This window comes from Coenobita brevimanus, chromosome 54, assembly GCF_032717465.1.
Source record: "Coenobita brevimanus isolate Jiangsu-jjx chromosome 54, ASM3271746v2, whole genome shotgun sequence".
NCBI classification, from domain to species: domain Eukaryota; kingdom Metazoa; phylum Arthropoda; class Malacostraca; order Decapoda; family Coenobitidae; genus Coenobita; species Coenobita brevimanus.
In genome coordinates, this window is record NC_137007.1 from 35866189 (window position 1) to 35890036 (window position 23848).

A 23848-nucleotide genomic window follows, 5' to 3' on the forward strand; every position below is an offset into this window, starting at 1 on the left:
ACACTTCGTCTTTACCCAGTTTCATCTTTCACTTGTCCTCTACCCCTCACACTTCATCTCTACCGAAGTTCATCTCTCACAGTTCATCTTTGCTTCGTCCCTCACACTTCACCGAAGTTCACGCCTCACAGTTCATCTTTACCTATAAGTTCGTCCATCACACTTCATCTTAACCGAAGTTCATCCTTCACACTTCATCTCTGCTGAGATGCTTTACCCGGTCCGCCCAAGGGCATATTTTATATTTCATTCTTCCAATTCACATTTTTTTTTTTTAATTGTGGAGTTTAATGAGCATCATTTCAAAACCTTTCACAGCGGAAGATTCTTCCAAAGTGAAATAAAATAATCGAGACACTGAATTACCGTAATAAACTGAGAATATCTCACCAGCCAGTACCGGGCCTTGACCCCAGACGACCTTTGGGAATACCTGACGGCTGCTGGGCACAGGGCGTCGGTGCTGCCCGCCAACCTCACCGTCAAGACCATCATGGACACCTGGACGCTGCAGATGGGCTACCCCGTCATCACCGTCAATAGGAGCGATGACGGCACCACAGCTACTGTACATCAGGTCAGGAAGCAAAGTACCTACCCAGTATAGTGTCCCACTGATCTACCATACATGAAACTATGTGAACAACAGAAACGCTGACGGTACCTCCGCTATTGTGTCGCAGGTCAGCAGACAATATCCCCAGCTAATATACTGTGTCTTGTTGATGTTATTTATGTGATGCTAAATGCGATCCTCAATGAGGTCAGCAAAGAATGTCCGTAACTGTTTACTTGCTTCACTACTTTCGGCCAGTATGAGACTGTAGTGTTGTATCATACCTCACTAAAAATGTCCTCTATTACTGTGGTCAGGATCGGTTTCTGTTGGCGTTGCATAGTATCGTAGTAGTTTCGTCCTATATATCACTAACTGCGTCCTACATGTCCTATGTTGTCAGGAGCACCTTCTGCTGAGGAGACAAGAACACAAAAGGCACTCACGAAGAGCCATTTTGCCACTAACTATGTCCTATATTATTGTGGTCAGGAGCGGTTCCTTCTGGGGCAGCTAGAGAACCACACAGACACACACGACTACAAGTGGTGGGTGCCGCTGACCTACACGAGCCAGGCCGAACCAGATTTTAGCCAGACGCAGCCCAGAGTATGGATGAAGGACTCACAGGACCAGCTCACCATTTCAGATCTTCCCAGCAAGGATCAGTGGGTCATCTTCAACCTCCAGCAGACGGGTTACTACAGAGTCAACTATGACCTTCATAATTGGCAACTCCTCACTTCACAGCTCCTCCAGGACAACACTGCCATCCACGTCATCAACAGAGCACAGTTGGTTGATGATGCTATGAACTTAGCTCGGGCCGGTAGGTCAACTTGATGTCGTTACTGAGTTTGAATTCCAGAACGGTCAGTCATAATACTGAAATGTGCATGTACAGTCAGGAACACAAGTTCGTCTAATATTTCACCAATTCTGTTTCTAAATGTACTCTGCTGCCAAACCATATGATGCTGGGAGAGGTTTGATATGTTCCTCTAACTATAAGACTTTAGTTATGATATTTCTGAAAGGAAAGTAACAGACATAACCATAAGCATGAAACAGACGTCGTGGAATATTGTGAGAGTTATATCCCTAACTGCAGCAGGCTTGTAACAGCAGTGCATTAACACCTCAGGGACTCTGCCGTACTCGATAGTGCTGGAGTTGTCGCAGTACCTGAAGGGGGAGAATCAGCAGGCAGTGTGGAAAACAACCTTCTCCGCCCTGCCCTACCTCGACACCATGCTGGCCAACACGCCTGTCTATGGGGGGTTCAGGGTCTGGCCGCACAGTTCACGCATTATATTTTGTCTTTATAACGATGGATTTAATGTTTTCTTGAATCTAAACGAGAGAGAGAGAGAGAGGAGAGAGAGAGAGAACCTTGTTGCTTACATGACATAACGTGTCAAACCAACACCCAGTCTCATCCTAATGATCCTCTACCGACGCAGAAATACGCTGCCTCTCTGATGGGCCCCTTGTATGACAACGTGGAAAGGGGTTCTGAAGGCGTCCCCCTCACCTCCCAAGACATCCTACGTAAGGTGGTCAAATGGGCCTGCCACTTCGGTCACCCCGGCTGTGTGCAGAAGGCCACGCGTCTCTATAAACAGTGGATGGAGGACCCGGAGGCAGGAAGGTCAGAAACGAGTCATTAACCCTTCGGCCTTCTTTGGATGAATTGTTATCCTACTCAGGCTGTCACAGGATGATTCTGTTCAGCCGAGGGAAAATCTAATACACTCTTTAAACTCTAAATTGCCCTAAATTTGCCATCTCCGCATCTTGAATGCTGAGTTTTAAGAATATATTAGCACTAGCACATGATGCTAGTCAAGAAAAAGTGCTACGGAAATGTAGAGGCGTAATGCTGTCTTTTTCTGCCATTCAGCTACCGGTACATGAAATACGCTGCAAAGGGACGAACACCTGGGTCAGGTTAAGGTAAAAAGGGTTTGGTAAAAAACTGATGTTTCGATCATCGCTTACAACGCTCGAATATACATCTGAATAACATCGTTTGGATTTAGCCTGATTATAATAGCCAGCACCATGTTTTGCCCTACTAATAATTCCTTCGGGGAAAAATTTTTTTGCTTCGCTTCATGATAGCATTATAACATCTAGATCTTCAACTTTTGCATGAATTCTCTTGAAAGAATTAAATACAAGTTCAATTCACCCTTCAAGCCTCTCCCTCGCCACTCCCCTACCAAGTTCATTTCTCCCCACGTCCCTGTCCCTCTCCTTTCCCATAATTATGTACAGCTCACCCTTCATCCGTCTCCACTTCCTCTCCCTGTGCAAGCTGTTAACCCTTTACCCCTCTCTCCTGCCCATCCACTAGCCCGGTGCCAGAGAAGGACCGTGAGGCAATGTACTGCACGGCGGTGTCTAAGGGCGGGGAGACGGAGTGGGATTTCGGATGGGAACGCTATCATGCCATCGTGAACAGCCAGCACAAGGACCAGCTCCTGAAGGCGCTCGCGTGTACCAAGGACGCATGGAAGACTATGGCGTGAGTGTGAGGGTGTTGGGTGTGAGAGGGTTAAGTCTGAGGGGTTGAGTGCAAAGGCGTTGAGTGTGACGGAGTTGCGTGTGATAGGTAATGATGAAGGGGCTGAGTGTGAGAGGTAATGAGTGAGAAGGAATTGACTGCGAAGATGCTGAGTGTGAGAAGGGTTGAAGATATGAGAGGCTGGTGTCAAGGGACTGAGTTAGGAGTTTGAATGTGATGAGGTTTCAATCTGACAGGGATGAATGTGAGTGACGTGAGTGTGACGGGGCTGTGTGTGACGGGATAGAGCGCAAGAAAGTCGAGTGTCGGGAGATCTTGTGTCTGGAGGTCGAGTATTAAGAGGGTCGACAGTAAGGAGAGTCGATGGTGAGGTGCAGAATGTAGTGTAATGAGGTCGAGTGTTGGGAGATCTAGTGTCCGGAGGTCGGGTATTAGGAGGGTCGACAATAAGAAGGGTCGATGGTGAGGTGCAGAATGAAGTGTATAAGAGGTCGAGTGTCGTAAGGTTTAGTGTTTGGAGGTCTAATATTAGGAGGGTCGATGGCAAGGGGGGTTGTTTTTGAGAAGGATGGAGTGTGGGTAAGGTCGAGCGTGTGATTTATCGTTGTGAATGACGAGAATCAAGCTGCCTATACGATAATGTCTGGACGGGCGCAGAGTAGAGAGAAGAGGATAAGAGATAGCATGAAGGAATGGGTAAAGATGAATGGAAAATGAAGATAAATTTGCGATAAGCGAGAACACTTGTGAAAATGACAGTGATATAACGAAATATGGAAGGACGGGCGGAAAGAACTTAATATTTACTTTGTATGATAAACGAAGTAACTTCATTATTCGCTTTATCTCAGGTACCTTGACGCGGCGTTCAAAGGAGGGGACAGCCTACGTGACCACGACCCATACCAGGTGAGAGGGAGCGTTCAACAGGCCACAGTGTTAAAATATCTTTCATAATCCGCCGTAAAGTTAAACCAGCCATAGAGATGATCTTATGGTAAACAGACATATGACTGCTTCCAGAACTGTGCCACGGTGCAGATTTCTACACTCGCAGAACCATTGGAAGCATTGTCATCTCTTCTGATCTCCCTTAAAGTGGGAGAAATCATCGGGATCTGGCAAAGATAAGCTAGGCAAAAGATGTCATCGTTCTGAACAATTAAATTACAACGGTGCCCCAGTAATGCCAGGGACCAACTGTTGCACGTTTGTTCTAGCCTGATAAAGATCCCTAACCCCTTTCAGTTCAGATGATGGCTAAATGTAGTCAGACTAAAGGGTCGATCTGGGTAGAAACCAAGTACACTCATTCCTACCATGAACTAGCTCATCGAATTTCATGCAGCCACTGCTTTTCATTAAGCTGTGGAAGTGGCCCAATTCCGTCAAGTGAATACAAACCGAATATAATAATACAAATAACAGGAAATAACCGTACTTAGCATGGCTTGACGGAAGACAAGAGGCATCACAGTTACACACATCGTGAGTTGGCTGATCTACCCTTACAGTAGAGTTTCAAATCAGATATACAGTGGTACATCAGTCATACTGTCAGATCATTGTTCAAGATCGGGCAGAGGTTAAAAATCACCGCACTTTACAGTATATCACTGTGTAAGATCCGCTAAACTGTAAGATCTGCCTTACTGTGAATGGAAACAACATAACATTAGTCTGACAGCATAAAATCACAGAACAAAATCCAGATATCAAAGTCAGCCAGACTGAAATCAGACAGTATTATGCAATCAATATGGCAAAATCAGACAAAGTAAGTTTGGTCCTTGTGCAATACCCGTATTAAACTGATGATGACCATCCACAGTTCAATCTGACGGCATAAGTTCAGCTATTAATTGAGGTAATCGTACATCCATGAACTCAACCATACTGTACAGGGTGTATTAACCTTCCTGTGTCCATTTTTGCTGTATGTGGGTTTTTCGTGATGGCACCCATCCTACCAGCTCATAATCGCCGTGTTCCTCCCCTTGATTAAAAAATGACTGAAACTGTCACTTGTGGGAGACGCTGAGCTCAAGAGGATTAGGATAACAGGTGAAGCAGTCACAAACTAACAGTATTTTGTGATAATTCTGGTAGTATAAAGTTTGTGGTATCTGAGGGTTACTTAATTCTGGTATTTTGTGCCAATAATATTTTCAGGGCACCTCTGATATGTTAAGGGGTAACTATGATATTCCACGCCAGGTGCTGCAGTCAGTGGCGGGACAGGGGCAGCACCATCACCTCACCTGGACCTTCCTGAACCAGCAGTGGTCTCATATTACTTCGCTGTGAGTCCACCTCTTCTAGGCCACGCTCTTGTATACATCCAGCCACACTCTGTACACTCAGATCCATTTTTATACATTCTATCCACGGTTTTTGCACACTTTTCACATAAAAATCCACAGCATGTACACTTAAATTCAACTTTCAACGCTTTGTGTACACGCCGATATAAGTTTTCGAATAGTTTATCCATGAATCTGGGTCCTGTATTACGCGCACAACTCGTACTCCAGCACCTCACCTTCCCCTTCTGCAGGTTCCACATGAGTGAGGAGGTGGCTGAGGCGCTCCTGAAGTCCACCACGGAGGCCTTCAACACCAGGGACCAGCTGGCTCAGGTCAGGCGCATCCCGGGTCACGTGTACGGTGGGGGACGAGTTAGCAAAATATTTCACCTCTTCGACTCCTAATTTTATTCTCCTGGCTACCATCCCCTGAGAGAGGCTTAGCAAATTTCTCTGCCCATAAGTGATTCTCTTTAATACAAAGGTTAATTTCTCAGACCATATATGATTCTCTTTGATATGATGGCACATTTTTCTGCCCATAAATGATTCTCTTTGATATGATGACATTTCTCAGACCATGAATGATTGATATGATGCCACACATATCAATGAATGATTCTCTTTGATATGATGGCACGTTTCTCTGCCCATAAATAATTCTTTGATATGACAGTACATTCTTTGACCATTAGTATTTCTCTCTGACATGATGGCACATTTCTCTGACCATAAATGATTTTCTTTGATAATGCGTCAGATAGAAAAGTGATGAATGTCCTAAGTGTGATGTAGACGTAGTGGAATAAGAGGTGGACTGTATCCCTGATCGTACAATGGAGGAAATAAGTGTTGATTCACTGCCTGAAAATAACGAAACATCGAACACTGACTTCCGACCCCAAGTGACGTAATCTTTGGTGTACAACAAATTTTTCAGAATATAATGCTAAAATTCACACCTGTACGGTTGCAAACAACATAACACAACTACTACTACTACTACTACTACTACAGGTACTATTACTACTACTAATAATAATAATTAGTTATCTATTCTTATTATGTAGCCACAATAAGGAAGCTTCGCCATACTGTATAAGGTATGTGTAATATAAACAAAAGTAGAAGACCCGAAGGTAACTTCTTGTGCAACATCAAAAAGGGACCTGGGGAGAAAGGTGTCGAAGAACGCATGTGTAAACCATACGCTTGTCTCAATAACATGCTAGCTGTATGCTAACTGTAACCATATTCTTTTCAGATCATAAAAGGGACCACTGCCATATATGTGTAAAGTTACAACTTTAAAGCTTCCGTGTTTTTTTCTAAAATATGTTGCAAAGAAATAACTGAGTAGATTTGAATTTGGTACTTTCCACTAGGCTAAATGGCAAAATATTAAGGAAAAATTATTCTGTAAAAATTTTTATCAGAAGACTTTCAACCAAACAGCTGTATCTCAATTAGTTTCTGAGATATTTCGATTTTGAATATGCATTTTTTTTTTAAGAATAAAATGCGTGTATCGCCTTCAAAAATAAGTCAAGGTCATTTATATTTGGCACAAGGACTTGGGTTACCATAGGGTACCTTCATATATAAAATCAAGATCGAGGAAAAAGAAGTGCAAAGAAAAAAAAATAGTAAACAATAATGATAATAATAATGACGAAAACAAGAAGCTTTGCCATTTCTATGGCGAAGCTGAATAAAAACAACAACAACAATAATAATAAATACATCAGTAATTAACCTATCACTGACAGTCATCCCAAATCACCTCGTCACCTACTCAATTTTTTCCCCAGGTGGAGTCGTTTCTGGAGCAGCACCGGTGGGAGGCAGGGGTGGGGGTGGCAGCTGGGGAGGCGGTGAGGAGGACAGAGGACAACGTAGCCTGGATGGATCGCAGTTACCGCCAAATCTCACACTGGCTCACACAGCACGGCTTCTCATCTATCCTCAGTTTCTAGGCTCGTATCTTCTCTCTCTCTCTCTCTTGAGGTTACCTGCCACCTCTTCCTTACAAGATTATTTTTCTATCTGGTAGCTTAATATGTTCTGTGTATGCTGACAGTGACTTGAATTATAAGAAAATAACATGGTGTAATAAGTAAAATAAATCGCCAAGGAAGAGGGGCCAGGAACCCTTCTAATCTGTCGAGAATACTACCCCTAGACTTAAAAAACTAGACTGATTACTGCTTATAGGACTGAAACTATGGCCAGCTTGACCCAGACTCTCGAGACTGAAAGCATAAATACTGACAAAAATGAAGACTTAAATCGCATATATTATTAGTGTTATTAACCTCTGTCGTGCCTGAGTGGATGGACCAGCGTACAGACACAAGTACATTACCTTACCAAAGACTGAAGAATACACAGACGAAAGCCGAATCACTTGAAACACACGCTAACAGATATAGGTTTTTCATTGCATTTCGCCAGTTATAAGTTTTCTTCACATGAAACTGGGAAGAGTGTTGTTTCTTCGACTGTACCTACTAATTAGTCTGGATTTTGCGCACAAGTTTAACGTATGAGTGGATCGCCAATAGATCTGGGGCACTCAGTTGCCGTGTGATTCCGCCTCATTAAACGTACATACTGATTTAGAGCCAAATTAGTGATCACGTACCAACCACAGCCACGTACATAATTTCTACCGTCCAGTTAACACGCCTGAAGTATACCTTGAAAAAATTACAAACAAGACCCGCTAATATGATCATAGATTAAGCTGAGACCTGCTCTGCTTAACATCTGGCTGCGCTACTCTTGTATGGTAGGGTTTTCCTTAAGCTGGAAAAAAAAAAAATCATCTGAGAGTAGCCTGCAGTGCGGTAAGTGGCACGGCGTCCTGCTAATGGCGACTGTTCCTAAATCGAGGGAAGCTTTATTTTACATATGCTATAAAAAATCCACAGTAAACATTCAGACTCAGAACCTAACTGAAATACCAAGTAAGAAAAAAAATCTATCTAGATACAGCGTACCGTACTAGTAATTTCTAGACTGAATATCCATCATCATCATCATACTACTACTCCTAACCCATCGCCTACTGATAAATGGGGTTGGTAAAATCCACAACCAGGAAAAAGAAAATATTAAAGCAGAATTACAATGCTTGATGCCTGCTGAACTGGACACCCACAATTACTCTCACAACGACAAGCAAAACACACCCTTTACCATATATGTAAAAAGTATGAAAAACCAACAAAAGGGTATAGCAAATTACAACAGAAATAAATCACTCTCAAGGCAAACACATCTGCTTTTCTTTCGCTCATATTATAAGGCACAAGAGTACTAGGAAACTACTAACATGCAATAAAACATAGACATTTATTACAAGGACTGTCTAAAAATATATACAGTCTACTAAATACAACAGAGAAGGCCAACACTATTTCGGATGCTGTACAGATTCTTTCATTAAATTATTACAAGATAAAGACAGGATAAAGATATACAACTGAAGGAAATCATTACACACTGATATTACCAAGGCTAATCTCTCTCTCTCTCTCTCTCTCGTATTCCCAAGGGTAGGTGTGGCGCAGTGAGAATTGTATTAAGATGGTACTTCTGATACTGTACGTCCAGATTTCAGCGTATTACGGAGATACCAGCGAGACAAATTGTGATGCCATTAGTTTCAGCACTCTTCCATAAGCCCACCGACACGCAATAAAAACACCTCTGCTGTTGATATTATACCGTACAGTATGATATTCCTCAACTTCAAGAAATGAGGTGGACACTACACACGTGGTAAGTGGTAATATGTAACTAAAACAGAAAAAGGTGGCGCGTAGGAACTCCATTTGTTGGCACTCTATGAAAATATAATGGTAACACCTATCGATGGTGTTTGGATGGAATGTTGGACCTTAGGAACGGACTTAAGTCTATACTCAGAGGTGGATACACAGAATAAAAGAAATATACTTATTCCTGTGAGGAGATAATGTATCTATGTTTGTGTGTGCACGGGGGAAGGTATGAAATCGTGTGCTTGGAGGAAGGTGGAGGAGGACTGGTTTATTTTCGTACATGCACGTCAGTGGCTGAAAATCAACCTTCTCTTATTTTCTTCTTCGTAAGTGGCCAGCTGTTTGAGGCTAACAGGTTGACTTAAGGTTGCAAATGAATGGAGAAACAGCACCGTGCTTGCCTGGGTTTGTGGCAAATTGCGGACACATGGGGAAAGAGAAAACGTGTAATCTGTGCTGCATTTTGATGGACTCCAGGCCAAGCGGTTTAGCCTACATTGTACAAAAATCCACTCGGTTTCTCCAGACACAGTGTAGTTGTGGAAAGACTGTTTAAGGAGGATGAGGTGGGGAAAGCAGAGCACCCTCATGCCTCTCTCGGGAATGTATTGTGTTATGTACAATCGTATAAAAACATAATCTACATATAAACATTATCATCTAACCTATATTTCCACAAACGCACGACACGCTATTTCACCCAGCCAGTGCCAGAGCTCTAGGCCCCAGGATGTGTTATATCGCTGGAAATGCCAGGCTGGTGGGAGTGTTATTCCGCTGGTAGTCTTCTAACATAGCCCTTGCGGTCAAGCCATGCCAGGATCCCGGAGTAGTGCTGTTTCATCCAGGCAGTGTTGTGGCGGACCTTCTCTACCCCCTGGGCCAGCTTAAGGGCGGAGGACGAAAGCTCCGACTTGTGAGCCTCCGAGAAGGATACCAGCTGGCGGTGGCAGCAGCAGCAGCAATAGCACGAGAGAGAGGAGAGAGAGAGAGAGAGAGAGAGAGAGCATCGTATTACACAGTGATATTCAATCATTAACTCCTAGCGATAACTTTCAATATGCATATAGTAGCAATTATGTACGGACGAATTAGTAGTGGATGACACGGCTCGTATCATTCCAACTCTCACTACATGCCAAGCGTGATTAGCGTTTACCCACTCATTTACGAAAGCTTGATAACTGGCATACGAATATACTAACAAACAACAGATATATACCGCCACACCCCATACTAATAAGAAGTGGTATCATGTAAAACTTCTATCACTACTTCTACAACTACTCTATCACTAACTTATCATTCATTCTATCACTAGTTCTGACTACATCTGTTTACTACCCTCTAGGTCTATCATTTTTAGCTGTGTACTGAAAGCTTACTTTAAAGTCTTACCTTTTTCTTTTAATTAAACTCTCATTTCTCTTAATTAGAAGCTTACCTTTTAACTGCATCGTTACCTCTTTTAACTGAAGACTTAGCACATTTAAAGGAAGCCTTGCCCTTTTTACCTATCATATCGCCTCTCTCAAGTGAAGTCTTACCTCTTTCAGCTGCGTCTCGGTGTTGAAGTTCTCAGCCACGGCTCTGATCATGTATACCGAGATGAAATGGAACCTGTGCCAAAGAGGGAAAAAATATATATATAACTAACATCTTACACTTACCGTCGTATTATATACCCCTTCAACCAGAGGAAGTCATAATTTCTTTATTCTATCCCTTGACCACCCTAACCACTTTAGGGTGACTTATGGAACTATTAGGTTCCAATACTCGAAGTCTTCAGTTATTCTTTCAGTCAAAAAAAAAAAAAAAAAAGTTAAATAATGCTGACAGGAAGAAGGGGTTTAGACTGCAAGCATGGATGTCTTACTATTTATCTGTGTACCTATACCTACCATTATCTCTCTGCGTACCTATACCCATCATTCTCTCTCTCTCTCTCCCTCTCTCTCTCTCTCTACAGTATATATATATATATATATATATATATATATATATATATATATATATATATATATATATTTTTTTTTCCACTGTCATGAACACTGGAAACGGCCAAATTAAAGTTCTTACTACTAACCGGATTAAATTCACTATTAGGTTTCAAGGAGAAAGTGAAAAAACATACCCATAGCCGTGGATGCGGTCCCAGTTTTCCAACAGGTAGTTCCACGCCAACGCTCGCCCCATCTCGTTCTTGGCCACTGCCTTGAACACAGTGTAGCAGTCTTGTTTCTTGATTCCGCTGCTCTCGTTGAACGCCATATCCAGGTATCTGCCGGGGGGGTGGAAGAGGAGAAGAAAGGAGTTATTTTACAGCCTGATGACTCAATAGCTTGGTGGGATTAGTTCTGGCCTCACATCCAAAGTGTATTAGAACTCTACCGACTGCCAGTGAGTCTGTGGGGTAGATGCACATAAGCTAACACCTACTTCAACTATTTTCTGTTCCACTGTCTGTGCCTTGAATCGATCTTACCTTCCCCCTAACCCCCACATGACGTTTCACTTTTACTGATACTGTACAATGTAGAATTCATAACGGAAAAAATACAGATACTTAGGACTGTACTACTAAGACGACGTGGCACTGCTAGCTTGTGATAAAAAGTCTGAATCCTTATGTTCATATGAGAAATTCGCTACAAAAATCGGAGTGCACCATCTCCCTTCCAACCTCCCTCACTGACATAACCAATCAACCATCTATAAGTCTTATCCACACATCTCGAGGGAATCCACGTGCTGTACCTTCTACAAACCTTGAGAGACCCTTGACAGCATCCACAAGGTAGAATCATCAGGCCTTGAGACAATCCACGGTGCACAGATCCTGACAGACTCCACACTGCACAGAATCTATGAATATTCTAAAAAGAACAGACATGAAGAGAATCCACAGTGAACAGACCTCTATAGATTCCACAGAGCGCAGACCTTAAAAGAGAAGCCTCAGACCTAGATGGAATCCACAGCCCTTGAATGAATCCACGGAGACAGAATCCATACAACTTGACATAATCCACAAGGCTGAATACAAAACTACTGATTGATTCCATCCACAGCCCTTGAGAGAACCCATTAGGTCAGATCCACACACCTAGAGAGAATCCACAGCTTCTTGGAGCACCCTAAGGCGGAAAGCAGCGTGGTCCTCTCCGATCCTACGTTGGTCTTGAGGTACTGGTTCCAGGCGAAGGTCCACTCCTCCTCCCCGCCCTCAGCGATGGCGTGGCAATACACCGTTGACTTCAGATTGGCGGAGATGCTGACAAGAAAAGGGGGAGAAGTGAGAGTTGAATGCTGCCGGCCTTTTTTCCCACTGGATCAGTAATTCAGAGTCTCACACACAGGTCACTTCAACTCACTAATACAGCGACAATTTTAATATCTAAATAAATACATTATTTAATCAACAAATAAATACATATGTAAATACGTACATAGGTGTACACACATCTATCTACCTATATATTTATCTGTCTATATATACACATAAATATACAAAGACAGAGAGAGAGAGAGAGAGAGAGAGAAACGGAAAAAAGGAGAAGTACCACAGAACTGGATAAAGAAAAAAAGTGTTGTACTGCCTTACGTGTTATTCTCCGGCGTAGCGACCCAGGTAGCAAAGGCAGCGGAGGTTCTATGTAGACAATCAGGAAGGCCCAGCTGACACGCCCACTCTAAGGCCTTTTGACGCTTGAACTGGGCCAGCTGAGGGTCGCCGGGACGGTCCTCGAATCCCACAGCTCTGAACAGTGGCCCCACCAGGTCGATCAGGTACCTCTGTAGGGCCATCATCATCATCAATCATCATCATCTATTTATCCATCTATCTACAGCCAGAAACCATAATCCTGTATGGGGTGGCCATTTGTCTTTGAGTTAGTTTTACAGAGAGGGGCAATAACCCTCCACCAACCCACTTGTTGACACGTAGGGAACACTTATGGGTTGTTTATATGGTTACCACCCTCCTCCGCACCTCAAGATGGGGTGAGGTAGGATCCAGGTCCAACAAAGGAGAAAGAACAACGGTAGGAGAACTAAGAAGGATCATCATCTTCACAATTATCTTTAAAATCAAATATACTACTGGTTAATTATAGAAGGCAGGAATCATAAAACACACACACACACACACACACACACACACACACACACACACACACACACACACACACACACACACACTATTATTTCCCTACTCGATCTCTTAACTGGAAAAGAAAAATCTGATGGGAGCAAGAACAAAGTGAAAACTACGACATCGCAATTAGGAGCCTAGGCTCTTAAGAACGGGGACGTCATTTATTTATTTATTTTTGTACCTCCCGACAATTTAACTTGGGAGAGTCTTTTCAAATTGATGGAGATATAGACTCAATTAACCTGTATTTCCCTGCCATTCATTATTTAGCGGATAATTTAGAGTATAGGATGATACCTTGAGCGGGCCATAGCCGTGGGTGGAGGTGAACATGTTTTTGATGAAGCTGATGTTGTCCAGTGCCGCTGCCCAGGGCACGTAATCCTCCTCCCGTGCCAGGTACCCCAGCACGTCCAGGGCTGTGGCGTAGGGTAGATGACCTGGGGCGAGGAGGATAGACTTAGCAGATATTAACACTCTCAGGCTTGTATTCTAAATGCTAGTGTAACAAGGAGAGATCATACTGGGATTTATCCATGTTGCAACTATACTGTTTTTGCTCATAATCTGGCACAGATTTTCGTCTTTTTGCAGCCAATTTCATGATCCTGAGTGGCAGAATAACACAAATACCACGGCTCTACATACTTTCCAGAGCACTGCCTCGTGACTGGCATCATAATCTAACGTTGATCTATTGCTCCCCTGCTTTCAAAATGGAGAAAGAGCAGTTTACGGCCAAATTGGAGTAAAAAACGTATACTCCATTTATTATGGCCTGACAAAACTAAGCCACTCCCTCAATTAAACACTGAGCCGTGAGTGGATAATGTGAAGTGCCAAAAGTAATGAAATAAAAAGGTCGAGAGCCGTAGAATTACCACTGCCACAATTATATTAACTAGTCAACTGCAGTGGGGGTGGAACATGATCGGCAATTTTAAATCATAGTTTCAGTGTCCTTCCATCAAACCTTCAACATGCCCTATAGATCCCCTTGCTGTTGCCAATACGCCGTACTGTATAAAAGTTCCTTGTCTTAAGAAATTCAATGGGAAAGCTGTACCCAAGCGGCTGCTGTATAAATCGCAGGCATCAGACACTTATAACAAGCAGTCTCCTAACAGTATAATTAGTCCACTTTAATTTGGTCTAAGATCACATTCTCAATCTTGAATACCGAGCTATAACAAAAAATTAATACTAATATATGATGCTAAGCTTGAAGAAGTGCTACGAAAAGGATGGATAGCCGTAATATTGCCTTAGTTTCCCACCGAGCAACAGGAAATAAGCTACAAGTTGACGAAAATTATCAAGTTTAAGTGGATGAACTCTAGGACATACTCCTGTCCTCTTCCAGAGGTCAAAGTCGTAAAAAATCATTCCAGATTATGCATACCTGCCCTTGCCAGATCTAAAGCGTCATCAATAATCTGTGCTCTGTTGGTGACATGGATGACAGTGTGGTCCTTGAAGAGCTGTGAGGTTAGCAGGCGCCAGTTGTGCAAGTCGTAGTTGACTCTGTAGTAACCCGTCTGCTGGAGGTTGAAAATGACCCACTGGTCTTTGCTGGGCAGGTCCGTGATTGTGAGCTGGTCCTGTGAGTCCTTCATCCACACTTTGGGCTGCGTCTGGCTAAAGTCTGGTTCGGCCTGGCTCGTGTAGGTCAGCGGCACCCACCACTTGTAGTTGTGTGTGTCTGTGTGGTTCTCTAGTTGCCCCAGAAGGAACCGCTCCTGACCACAACAACATAGGACATAATTAGTGGCAAAATGGCTCTTCGTGCGTGCCTTTTGTGTTCTTATGTCTCCTCAGCAGAAACTACTGACCACATAGGACATGTAGGGAGCAGTTAGTGCTACATAGGACGAAACTACTACGATACTATGTATCCCCAACAGAAACCGCTCCTGACCTTAATGATATAGGACATAATGAGTGACAGACTGGCTCTTCATGCATGTCTCCCGAGTTCTCATGTCGCTCCAGCAGAAACTGCTCCTAACCATATGTGACACAGGGGACATAATTGATGGCACATAGGTCGAAACTACTGGAGAAAAAAAATAAACAAGAATCGCACCTGACAACAATGCAGAACATCCTGTAATAAGTAAGATAAAAAGTAACACTATAATCATGTCACAATGTACAAAATCAGCGACACAATGAAAAAGATGCCAACAAATTCTGACCACAATCAAGATTACAGTCAGTGTCGTACACAGACCTTGTATATGACACAACAACAACTAGAAAGCATTCGGAGAGCGCATACCTCTACCAATGCCACTGCCATTAAAATAAGATCCAGATCCGCCCAAAAATTTAATCAATTCTTTCTTGGCCCATGGCCCACCCTTCCACAAAATTTCATTGAAATTCACTGAGAACATTTGGAAATACTGTGCGAGATACTCCGGATCCGGATCCGCCCCAAAACTTAATCACTTCTTCCTTGGACCATGTCCCACCCTTCCACAAAATTTTATTGAAATTCATTGAGGACTTTTGGAGATATCGTTTGGACAAACAGATAGACAAACATGGGTGAATACATAACCTCCCTGAACTTTGTTGGTGGAGGTAATAATGACCGTGGGCCGTGTGATACAGGACAGGGTGATTCACAATATATCAGGTGGGGATATTATGTGCTCACCTGGTGTACAGTAGCTGTGGTGCCGCCATTGCTCCTGCTGACGGTGATGACGGGGTAGCCCATCTGCAGCGTCCAGGTGTCCATGATGGTCTTGACAGTGAGGGTAGCGGGCAACACCGAGGCTCTGTGCCCAGCAGCCGTCAGGAACTCCCACAGGTCATCGGAATCAGCATGACCATATTTACTGGTAATAATTAATATTTCGATTACCGTTATGTTACATGGAAAACTCAACATCACACTTAACCCTTTGTGCACGAGGACATTTTATTTTATTTTATTTCATTCATGATTTTATTCAGCTTAGGAGATGCTTTTCGTAGGAGAAGTTCGTCCTTAGTCAAGTAAAATCGTCTGGTAGTAGCAAGAATAAACTACAAAACGGAAGTCACACGGATTCAAGGGGTTAAACGAACACTCAGGGAAATGTCACAAAAAATAATACAGTCACAGAAATACAGTCACAGAATATAAGTCAGAGAAAATGACAGTCATAGAAGTCACAGATAATAAGTCACAGAAAACAAAAGTCATTGACAAAAATACAGTCATAGATAATAATACAGTCACAACTAATAAGATAGTCACAGATAATAAGACGATTCCAAATAAAAAGATAGTCACAGAAAATATCACATATATTAATACAGCCAGAGATAATAAATGTCACAGAATTATAGTCACAGAATAAGTCACAGAAAATAATACAGTCGCAACCACAGATCATAATACAGTCATAGATAATAATAATCAAAGAAAATCAGTCACAGAATAATACAGTCACAGCTAACAACAGCCACAGAAAATATGAACAATGAAACCTGGTGGCTTAATTACTCACTGGGTGGTTAGGAAGTCACTGATGCCCCGGCGAAAGGTGTCCTCACCCAAGATATGGCTCATCATCCGGCTAATAGAGGCACCTGCACAAGTAACAAAGGTAAACAGTAAGGCTCGGGAGATTCGACTTTTTATGTACCGTACAACAACAACAAAAATCACTCCTGGTGCGATGAGCTTTTAAATGATTCGCAGAAGTAAACCTGTGCTCATTTGGTTGTGCTGGTAATTCAGAATGCTTGATCTGTACGAAATATTGTATCACATAACAAGGGACACCAATACTGTATTCTATCAGTGAGTGCACATACTATTTATGAATATACTAATCTAAACACTCAGGTTAATCTTTCACGCCGGGATCACCTTTGTCATAGATAACCATGTTGGCATCGTCAAACTTATATATTATGGGACGTGACGACTGCATGCTGTCCACCAGTAACATTGGGTGGGTCCTCTGTAGAACGAACTGGTCCAGGATCCGCCACGTGGGTTCCACCTGATATAGGAGAGAAAACAGTATGAGCATCGTCTGTTGGGCCAGTGTAGATGAGAAGATACTATGAGTACCGTCTATTGGGTATGTATTGGAGAGAAAATAGTATGAGTGTGAGTATAAGTATATAGTGTTTACTGGGCTCGTGTGTGTGTGTGTGTGTGTGTGTGTGTGTGTGTGTGTGTGTGTGTGTGTGTGTGTGTGTGTGTGTGTGTGTGTGTGTGTGTGTGTGTGTGTGTGTGTGTGTGTGTGTGTGTGTGTCAAATGATTCTAGAGTTTAAGAATTATGGCTAATGAAGACTATGCATAACTCTTTCAGTCTGATTAGTTCCTCATGGCTGAAGAAAATCGTCAGGACATAGCAAGTGTACAAATATATGTATCCCACATGATTATGGGGGAAATTCGACATGACATAGGAAGGAAAGAAAAATACAAATCAAATTATCCCAAGTGTTAAGGGGCGCAATATATGGACCCCCCTCCACCTGACTCCTTACATGGTTGACAGCGAGATACTGGAAATAGGAGGCGAACCCCTCGTTGAGCCAAATGTCGTTCCACCAGTTGGGCGTGACTAGATTGCCGAACCACATATGCGCCAGCTCATGGGCCACCACCGCCGCCACTATCTGCTTGTCGGAGGCTGCAGACGCCAGGGGGTCGAAGAGCATGGCCTTCTCTCTGTGGCAGGGTGGGTAGGCATTTTTTAGATCTCTCTCTCTCTCTCTCTCTCTCTCTCTCTCTCGGTTTTCATTTTCTTTCCTTCCCCTTTTCCTACTCTATGCTATGCTAAGTGAAACAGAGAAAGAGAGAGGAGAGAAGAGAAGAGAAGAGAAGAGAAGAGAAGAGAGGAGAAGAGAAGAGAAGAGAAAGAGACCGAGGATGTAGAATGAGACAGCTAAAGAGAGAGACCAAGCTTCACCTGTACAGAACCAGTCCCCAGTTCTCCATGGCCCCCGCTGCGAAGTCTGGGAGAGCCACCATATCTAGCTTGGGCAGGGTGTAGGGCTGGCGGAAGAAGTCGGAGAAGTAGGAAAGCATACGAACCCCGATGTCTAGAGAGTAGTGGGCTTGGGGTAGCGCCTCCATCCGGGCCCATACTGACGGAGAGAGAGGGAGGAGTGGAGAGTTAAACAGGCCATACGGATCTTATGGTCGGTCATGGTGGTCTGGGTTTAATATTGATACAAAGATTCTTAAAGACAAGATAGCAAAGCACACACACACACACACACACACACACACACACACACACACACACACACACACACACGCACGGTGTTTTGTGACAAAATACAAAGAGACAAATAGACAGACAGACAAAGAGACATATTAAAAGGCAGATGGACACAGAGAGACTTTCAAACATGGAAACTCAACGTCAATATTATAGCTATGGCTCTAAGACACTTTTCTTTTGGGGGAATGTAATAAATTTTACATAAAGACAAAACCTTGAAGTACCTCTGAACAGGATGTCGTCCGGGGTGGTGGCGTTCATGTATGTGAGATCCGACACGACGAAGGCGAGGGGGTAGGTGGACATGGGCACAGTGGTCTCGTACCGGTCCCACACCCACCCATCCTGGTTCGTACTGTAAAAAAAAAATAATAATAATAATAATAATAATAAAATAACGCCCGTCACAGCACAGAACAACAGCTGAGAGACAAACTTTCCTTCTTTCTCTGTAGTTCACACCAATGGCGTGGCTTTTAACAGAGGCGTCCGACTGTCTACTGTTCCAGATTCTTTAAAGGCTTACTGACTGGTTATGGATCAACAACATCCAATATCAGGGACTGGTGATACTACGTGAACCCAACAGCAACCATTATCAGAGACTGGCGATATTACATGAACGCAACTACTCTGTAACACACAGCCTCGAAAGGACCATAAGATCTGTTGCTGTTTGCTTTCCTTTGTACTCCTTTGATAGGTAATATTCCATGAAGCCAATACCCAATAACAGAGACTGGCAATATTCCATGAACCCAAGAACACCCAATATCAGAGATACTGACAGAGAGACTCGTGATAGTCCATGACTCCAACCGAATATCAGAAACTGGCGACATTCCATGAAGTCAACAACACCCAGTATCACAGACTGGTGAAATTCCATGAAGTCAACAACACCCAATATCAAAGAATCCTTAACTCACACAGGGACGGTGTCTTTAATGGGCATGTTGGATATGGAGGTCATGTTGATCTGTCTGGCGAGGTGGATTTCGAACGTGGCCTTCAGTCCGGGCTCGTCAAAGCAAGGGAAGGCTCGACGCGCGTCCTTCGCCTGGAATTGTGTAGCAGCCACCATCCTGATAAAAAAAAAAAAAAAAAGTAAATACTCTACAGTATATATATCCTGTAAACTAGATTTCAAGGAACTAGCTTGTATAGTTGATGATTCCCACAGTTAGTTGCACAGTGGAAGGTACACATTGTCTCTGACTCTAGGGTATGACAAATTATGAATGTAAGTCATAGTAGTATATCTTGTTATAAGGCCTGAAAAAAACTCTTAACAGTGGCCAGACTATGATATTACTTAAGCATTCCCTTTGTATCTGCAAAGACTGAGAGTTCAAGCGCACGTACCACGAACTTTTGAGCTCATCTATAAAAAACTATGTTCTGTAATGATGCGTAGCTTTAAGACTAGTGTGAATACTTATCTACAACATACAGGGAGAGTCAGGTTTAATACATCCATTTATGACAACATGAACCACTCACGTAGATGTTCCATCGGGTTTCCTGTAACTGGACCTGTAGAACCCCACCAGCTTGTCGTTGAGGAGTCCCGTGAACCGCATGGAGAGGAGGTACCTGTGTCCCTCCAGCAGCGGCTCCTCCAGGTGGGCGATGTAGAACTGCCGCTCGTGGTCGTACTCGTGGCGCTTGATGACCCTCTCAATCCCCTCGCTGGCCCCGGATTCAACTACCTGCAGGGTCATACTGGGTCACACAGGGTCACTACACAACATTTATATCTTGGGGTTACTATAGCGGGTAAGTTTTCACCTGACCGAACTGAGCCATTCTTACAATCCGAATGCATGAAATTTAGTGAGCTTTAGCTATGTGGTCGGAATGAGTCTCCTTGATTACTGGTCATATCAACCTTCCAATCAAACTACACTAGGCCATGAATTATCTGAAAAGGGTTAGTGGAAGCACATAACAAACCTGACATCAAAACTGAGTAACAGCATCAAAACAGAAGCACATCAACAATTCTGTATCAAAATAATAACAGTGCTGCATCGATATAACCGCACATCATTAACCAAGCATCAGAACGGTTGTGGAGTCAAACCTTGACGGTATCATTGTGAGTGATGATGTCAGCGATGTGGAGTGTGATGTTGGAGGTGGGGTGCAGCACCTCCATCTCCACCTCCACGTACCCGAGGATGCTGAAGTTGCCATTGATGAGCGGCTGCAGCTTCACTAGGTAATGCAGGGGCTTCAGGGAGCGGGGAAGTCGCTTTCTCTGCCTCTTTTCTTCATCCGTCAGTTCCTTCTCCTCCATCAACATTATCTCGTCCTGCATTTTACCTTCCTTTTCCATCATCATCATTTCATCCTGCTCCTCGATCATGGTCATTTCCTCTTTTGCCATTGGGGTGACTTCGATTATTTTGGCTAGTCTCCCTTGTTTCGACGTTGTCTGTTGACTCTGAGTGAAACAGAGTAAAATTTTAGTGCAACTTATGACTTCCGATGGGTTAGGTTTCAGCGGTGCGAGTTTCATAAGCAAATTGGGTGAAGAAGGGTTTTAAACACTTCCTAAGTCTTCTACATATTAAGAACGTAATGACAAATATAGTTCTCATCTTTACTGACTGTTCTGGATCTGCATCCTCTTTATGCTCAGTAGGCTCTAAAATAATTCTTACAAAGCACACAGATATCATGATATTCAAACCTCTCCTGAGCTGAATATAATCGTCTGGCGCTTGCTATGATGAGGTAAAAGCCGTAAAAATCAATGGATCACTGGAGACCAGTTTTAGGTAAATTGCACTGCTCTACTCACTGACGACGAAGTGGAAAGTGCCCTGTTCTCCCTGCTTGTCGTGGTTGGGGCTGGGTGTGGTGCGAAGTAGTACACAACCAGCCCCGCAGCCACCACGCCGCTCACCATGAACAGTACCAGCAGCACCCCAGCCTCACGCGTCAGGAAGCAGCAGTTGTCCCCGAACGTCACTTTGTGGAGGGGAGCTTGTTTCCCTCCCCCATCACCCCCACCTTCACCGCCCTCATCATCTCGTCTCATCTTAACCATGATGTATCTCGCTGTGGAAAGAGATGGGTATGAAAGGAATGGGGCCCGTCTTATAAAAACTGAGTGAGCAAGGGTGCAAGTAAGTTCAAATTTTTCTGACACCATAATTGAAACACATGACGAATAATAACAGAGATCTTATTTATCTAGGCTCTTATTAACTGCGTTTTCCAAACTGGAATGCAATTTAACTATTTCGCACCTTCACATGCATAATCATTAACAAACTTTCAAAATGGGCAAATCTTCCTATACTGTTCTATATAAAAATCATCATTATTTTAACCACCATCGCCATTACCGATCCTTATTTCAGCCTAAAGACAGCGTGAGACAGGCTCCTGAAACAATGGAGGAGAAAGTACAAAAGGAGAATTATGAATAGCATGACCATTAAAACTGCCTACACAAATATTTAGTGTCTTATATTTGTCAAGTATCGTCTGCTAAAAAAAAAAAAAAAAATGGTATGTGGTACACCTATTTTTCGTGATTTTTATTATATACATAGGCGTGCGTCTATGTGAGAAAAGAAGCGTTGCCAATAAGGTTAGCCAAACGCCTTGGTCTGTGAACCTCCAACCTGACTCAAGGCTCCCCCTCGTCCCCTTGACCTTCCCCTTCACCCTTCCTCTACCAAAACATTCACTTCTGTGCTCCTGTCTGTTTCTTCATTATGCAAGGCAATTCAAGATCAAGAACTGAAAGTCTGCATGAATATGGATACGGGTCGTCCACAAGTTAGAGAAATAATACGCAAGAGTGGCGAGTCGTAGGAAAAGCGGTCATTACTGAGTAGGGAAAGAAACGCTTAGCATGAGAAAAGGAGAAAGAAACGCTTAGAATATCCACACGATCGATATATTTCGAGTTGAGGAATTTGTAGAATTAGGGTGGGACAGTGGAAAAGTGTACCGTACCCCAAAGGTGGAAAAGTGTATGACAGGGGCAGAACAGAATATGGCAAGGGTTAAAACGATGTACATTACAATATTAGAACATAATACAGCATCAGAAAAATAAAACAAGCGAATGCAAGATGGTCTCCACACAGCTACAGAACACTAACACATGGAAAGGGCAAAATTATAATGCTAACTGCATGACGACTGATAAACGTACATGAACACAGTATGTCAAAATACAAGCTTGTATGGTTTGACTCTAACTCCATAAAACCCACTAAAAACCCCAAATAAAAAAAAAATGTTCTCATGGAATATTTTGCTACAGAACAATAATAAGTGGGCTGGTGGACAAAAAATCAAGGAGTGGCACCAAGCAGAAAAGTGTTTGGAGGAAAGAAGGAAAAAGGAGAAAGAAACTGGGCAAATACAGTACAATCCCTGCCAGTAAGGAGGCCATAACTATAAAGCAAGAACAACATAAAAAAACGTACCCCCTCATATGCCCCCGCCCCATTCCCTTCCCCCATAATAATTTCCACTTCCCTCTCCTCTTCCTCTCTCCTCCCTCCCCTCCCTCCTTATTACTCCGCCACTTCCTCCTCCTCTTCCCAACCCTCTCCCCAACCCACTCCTCCCCCTCTCCCCTCTCCCCATCCCACTCCTCCCCCTCCTCCCGTCCCCCTTTTCTACGCAACATGCCATCACTTAGGTCGTGGAGTGGCCGGTGTTGGGGTATCCGGCTTCGTACACAAGGGGTCTGTGTGTGTGTGTGTGTATGTGTGTGTGTGTGTGTGTGTGTGTGTGTGTGTGTGTGTGTGTGTGTGTGTGTGTGTGTGTGTGTGTGTGTGTGAATACTGGTCAGTGTTTGAAGATAAATGACAAGTGGCTGGTAAATTGTGTGTGTGTGTGTGTGTGTGTGTGTGTGTGTGTGTGTGTGTGTGTGTGTGTGTGTGTGTGTGTGTGTGTGTGTGTGTGTGTGTGTGTGTGTGTGTGTGTGTGTGTAATTAGAGACGTAACCGGTACTGTGACAGTGTTGTTTCTGTTTGAGTGTATGAGTCAGAGAGAGAGAGAGAGAGAGAGACACACACACACACACACACACACACACACACACACACACACACACACACACACACACACACACACACACACACACAGGAAAAAATGGCAAGGAGTTGGATGGGCAAGGCATAACGTAACAGGGAAATCAAATAGGGAAACAGTAATGAATGGCAAGGCATGAGAGGAAGGATGATAAGATATACATGGGGAAATAAAAGACAGCAAAGGGGA

General features: G+C 43.3%; 2 protein-coding genes across 2 annotated transcripts; one reads left to right on the forward strand and one right to left on the reverse strand.

Moving 5' to 3' along the window:
* Positions 1-481: 481 nt before the first annotated feature.
* Positions 482-7368, forward strand: LOC145401094 (aminopeptidase N-like). The gene is made up of 9 exons (XM_080273466.1): positions 482-577; positions 1049-1385; positions 1701-1843; positions 2020-2207; positions 2916-3086; positions 3938-3995; positions 5259-5389; positions 5644-5764; positions 7204-7368. Exons 1-9 carry the CDS (start codon positions 494-496, stop codon positions 7366-7368), a joined length of 1398 nt encoding a protein of 465 aa, XP_080129592.1. The 5' UTR covers positions 482-493.
* A 2581-nt stretch (positions 7369-9949) lies between these two features.
* Positions 9950-21647, reverse strand: LOC145401095 (aminopeptidase N-like). Its single transcript, XM_080273467.1, is given in 17 exon segments — positions 9950-10120; positions 10728-10770; positions 11270-11464; positions 12290-12457; positions 12788-12978; positions 13640-13782; positions 14745-15081; positions 16008-16191; positions 16849-16930; positions 17214-17349; positions 17847-18030; positions 18272-18449; positions 18814-18944; positions 19519-19674; positions 20093-20301; positions 20676-21038; positions 21399-21647. Coding segments are annotated over 17 exon segments (3120 nt in total).
* Positions 21648-23848: the final 2201 nt, after the last annotated feature.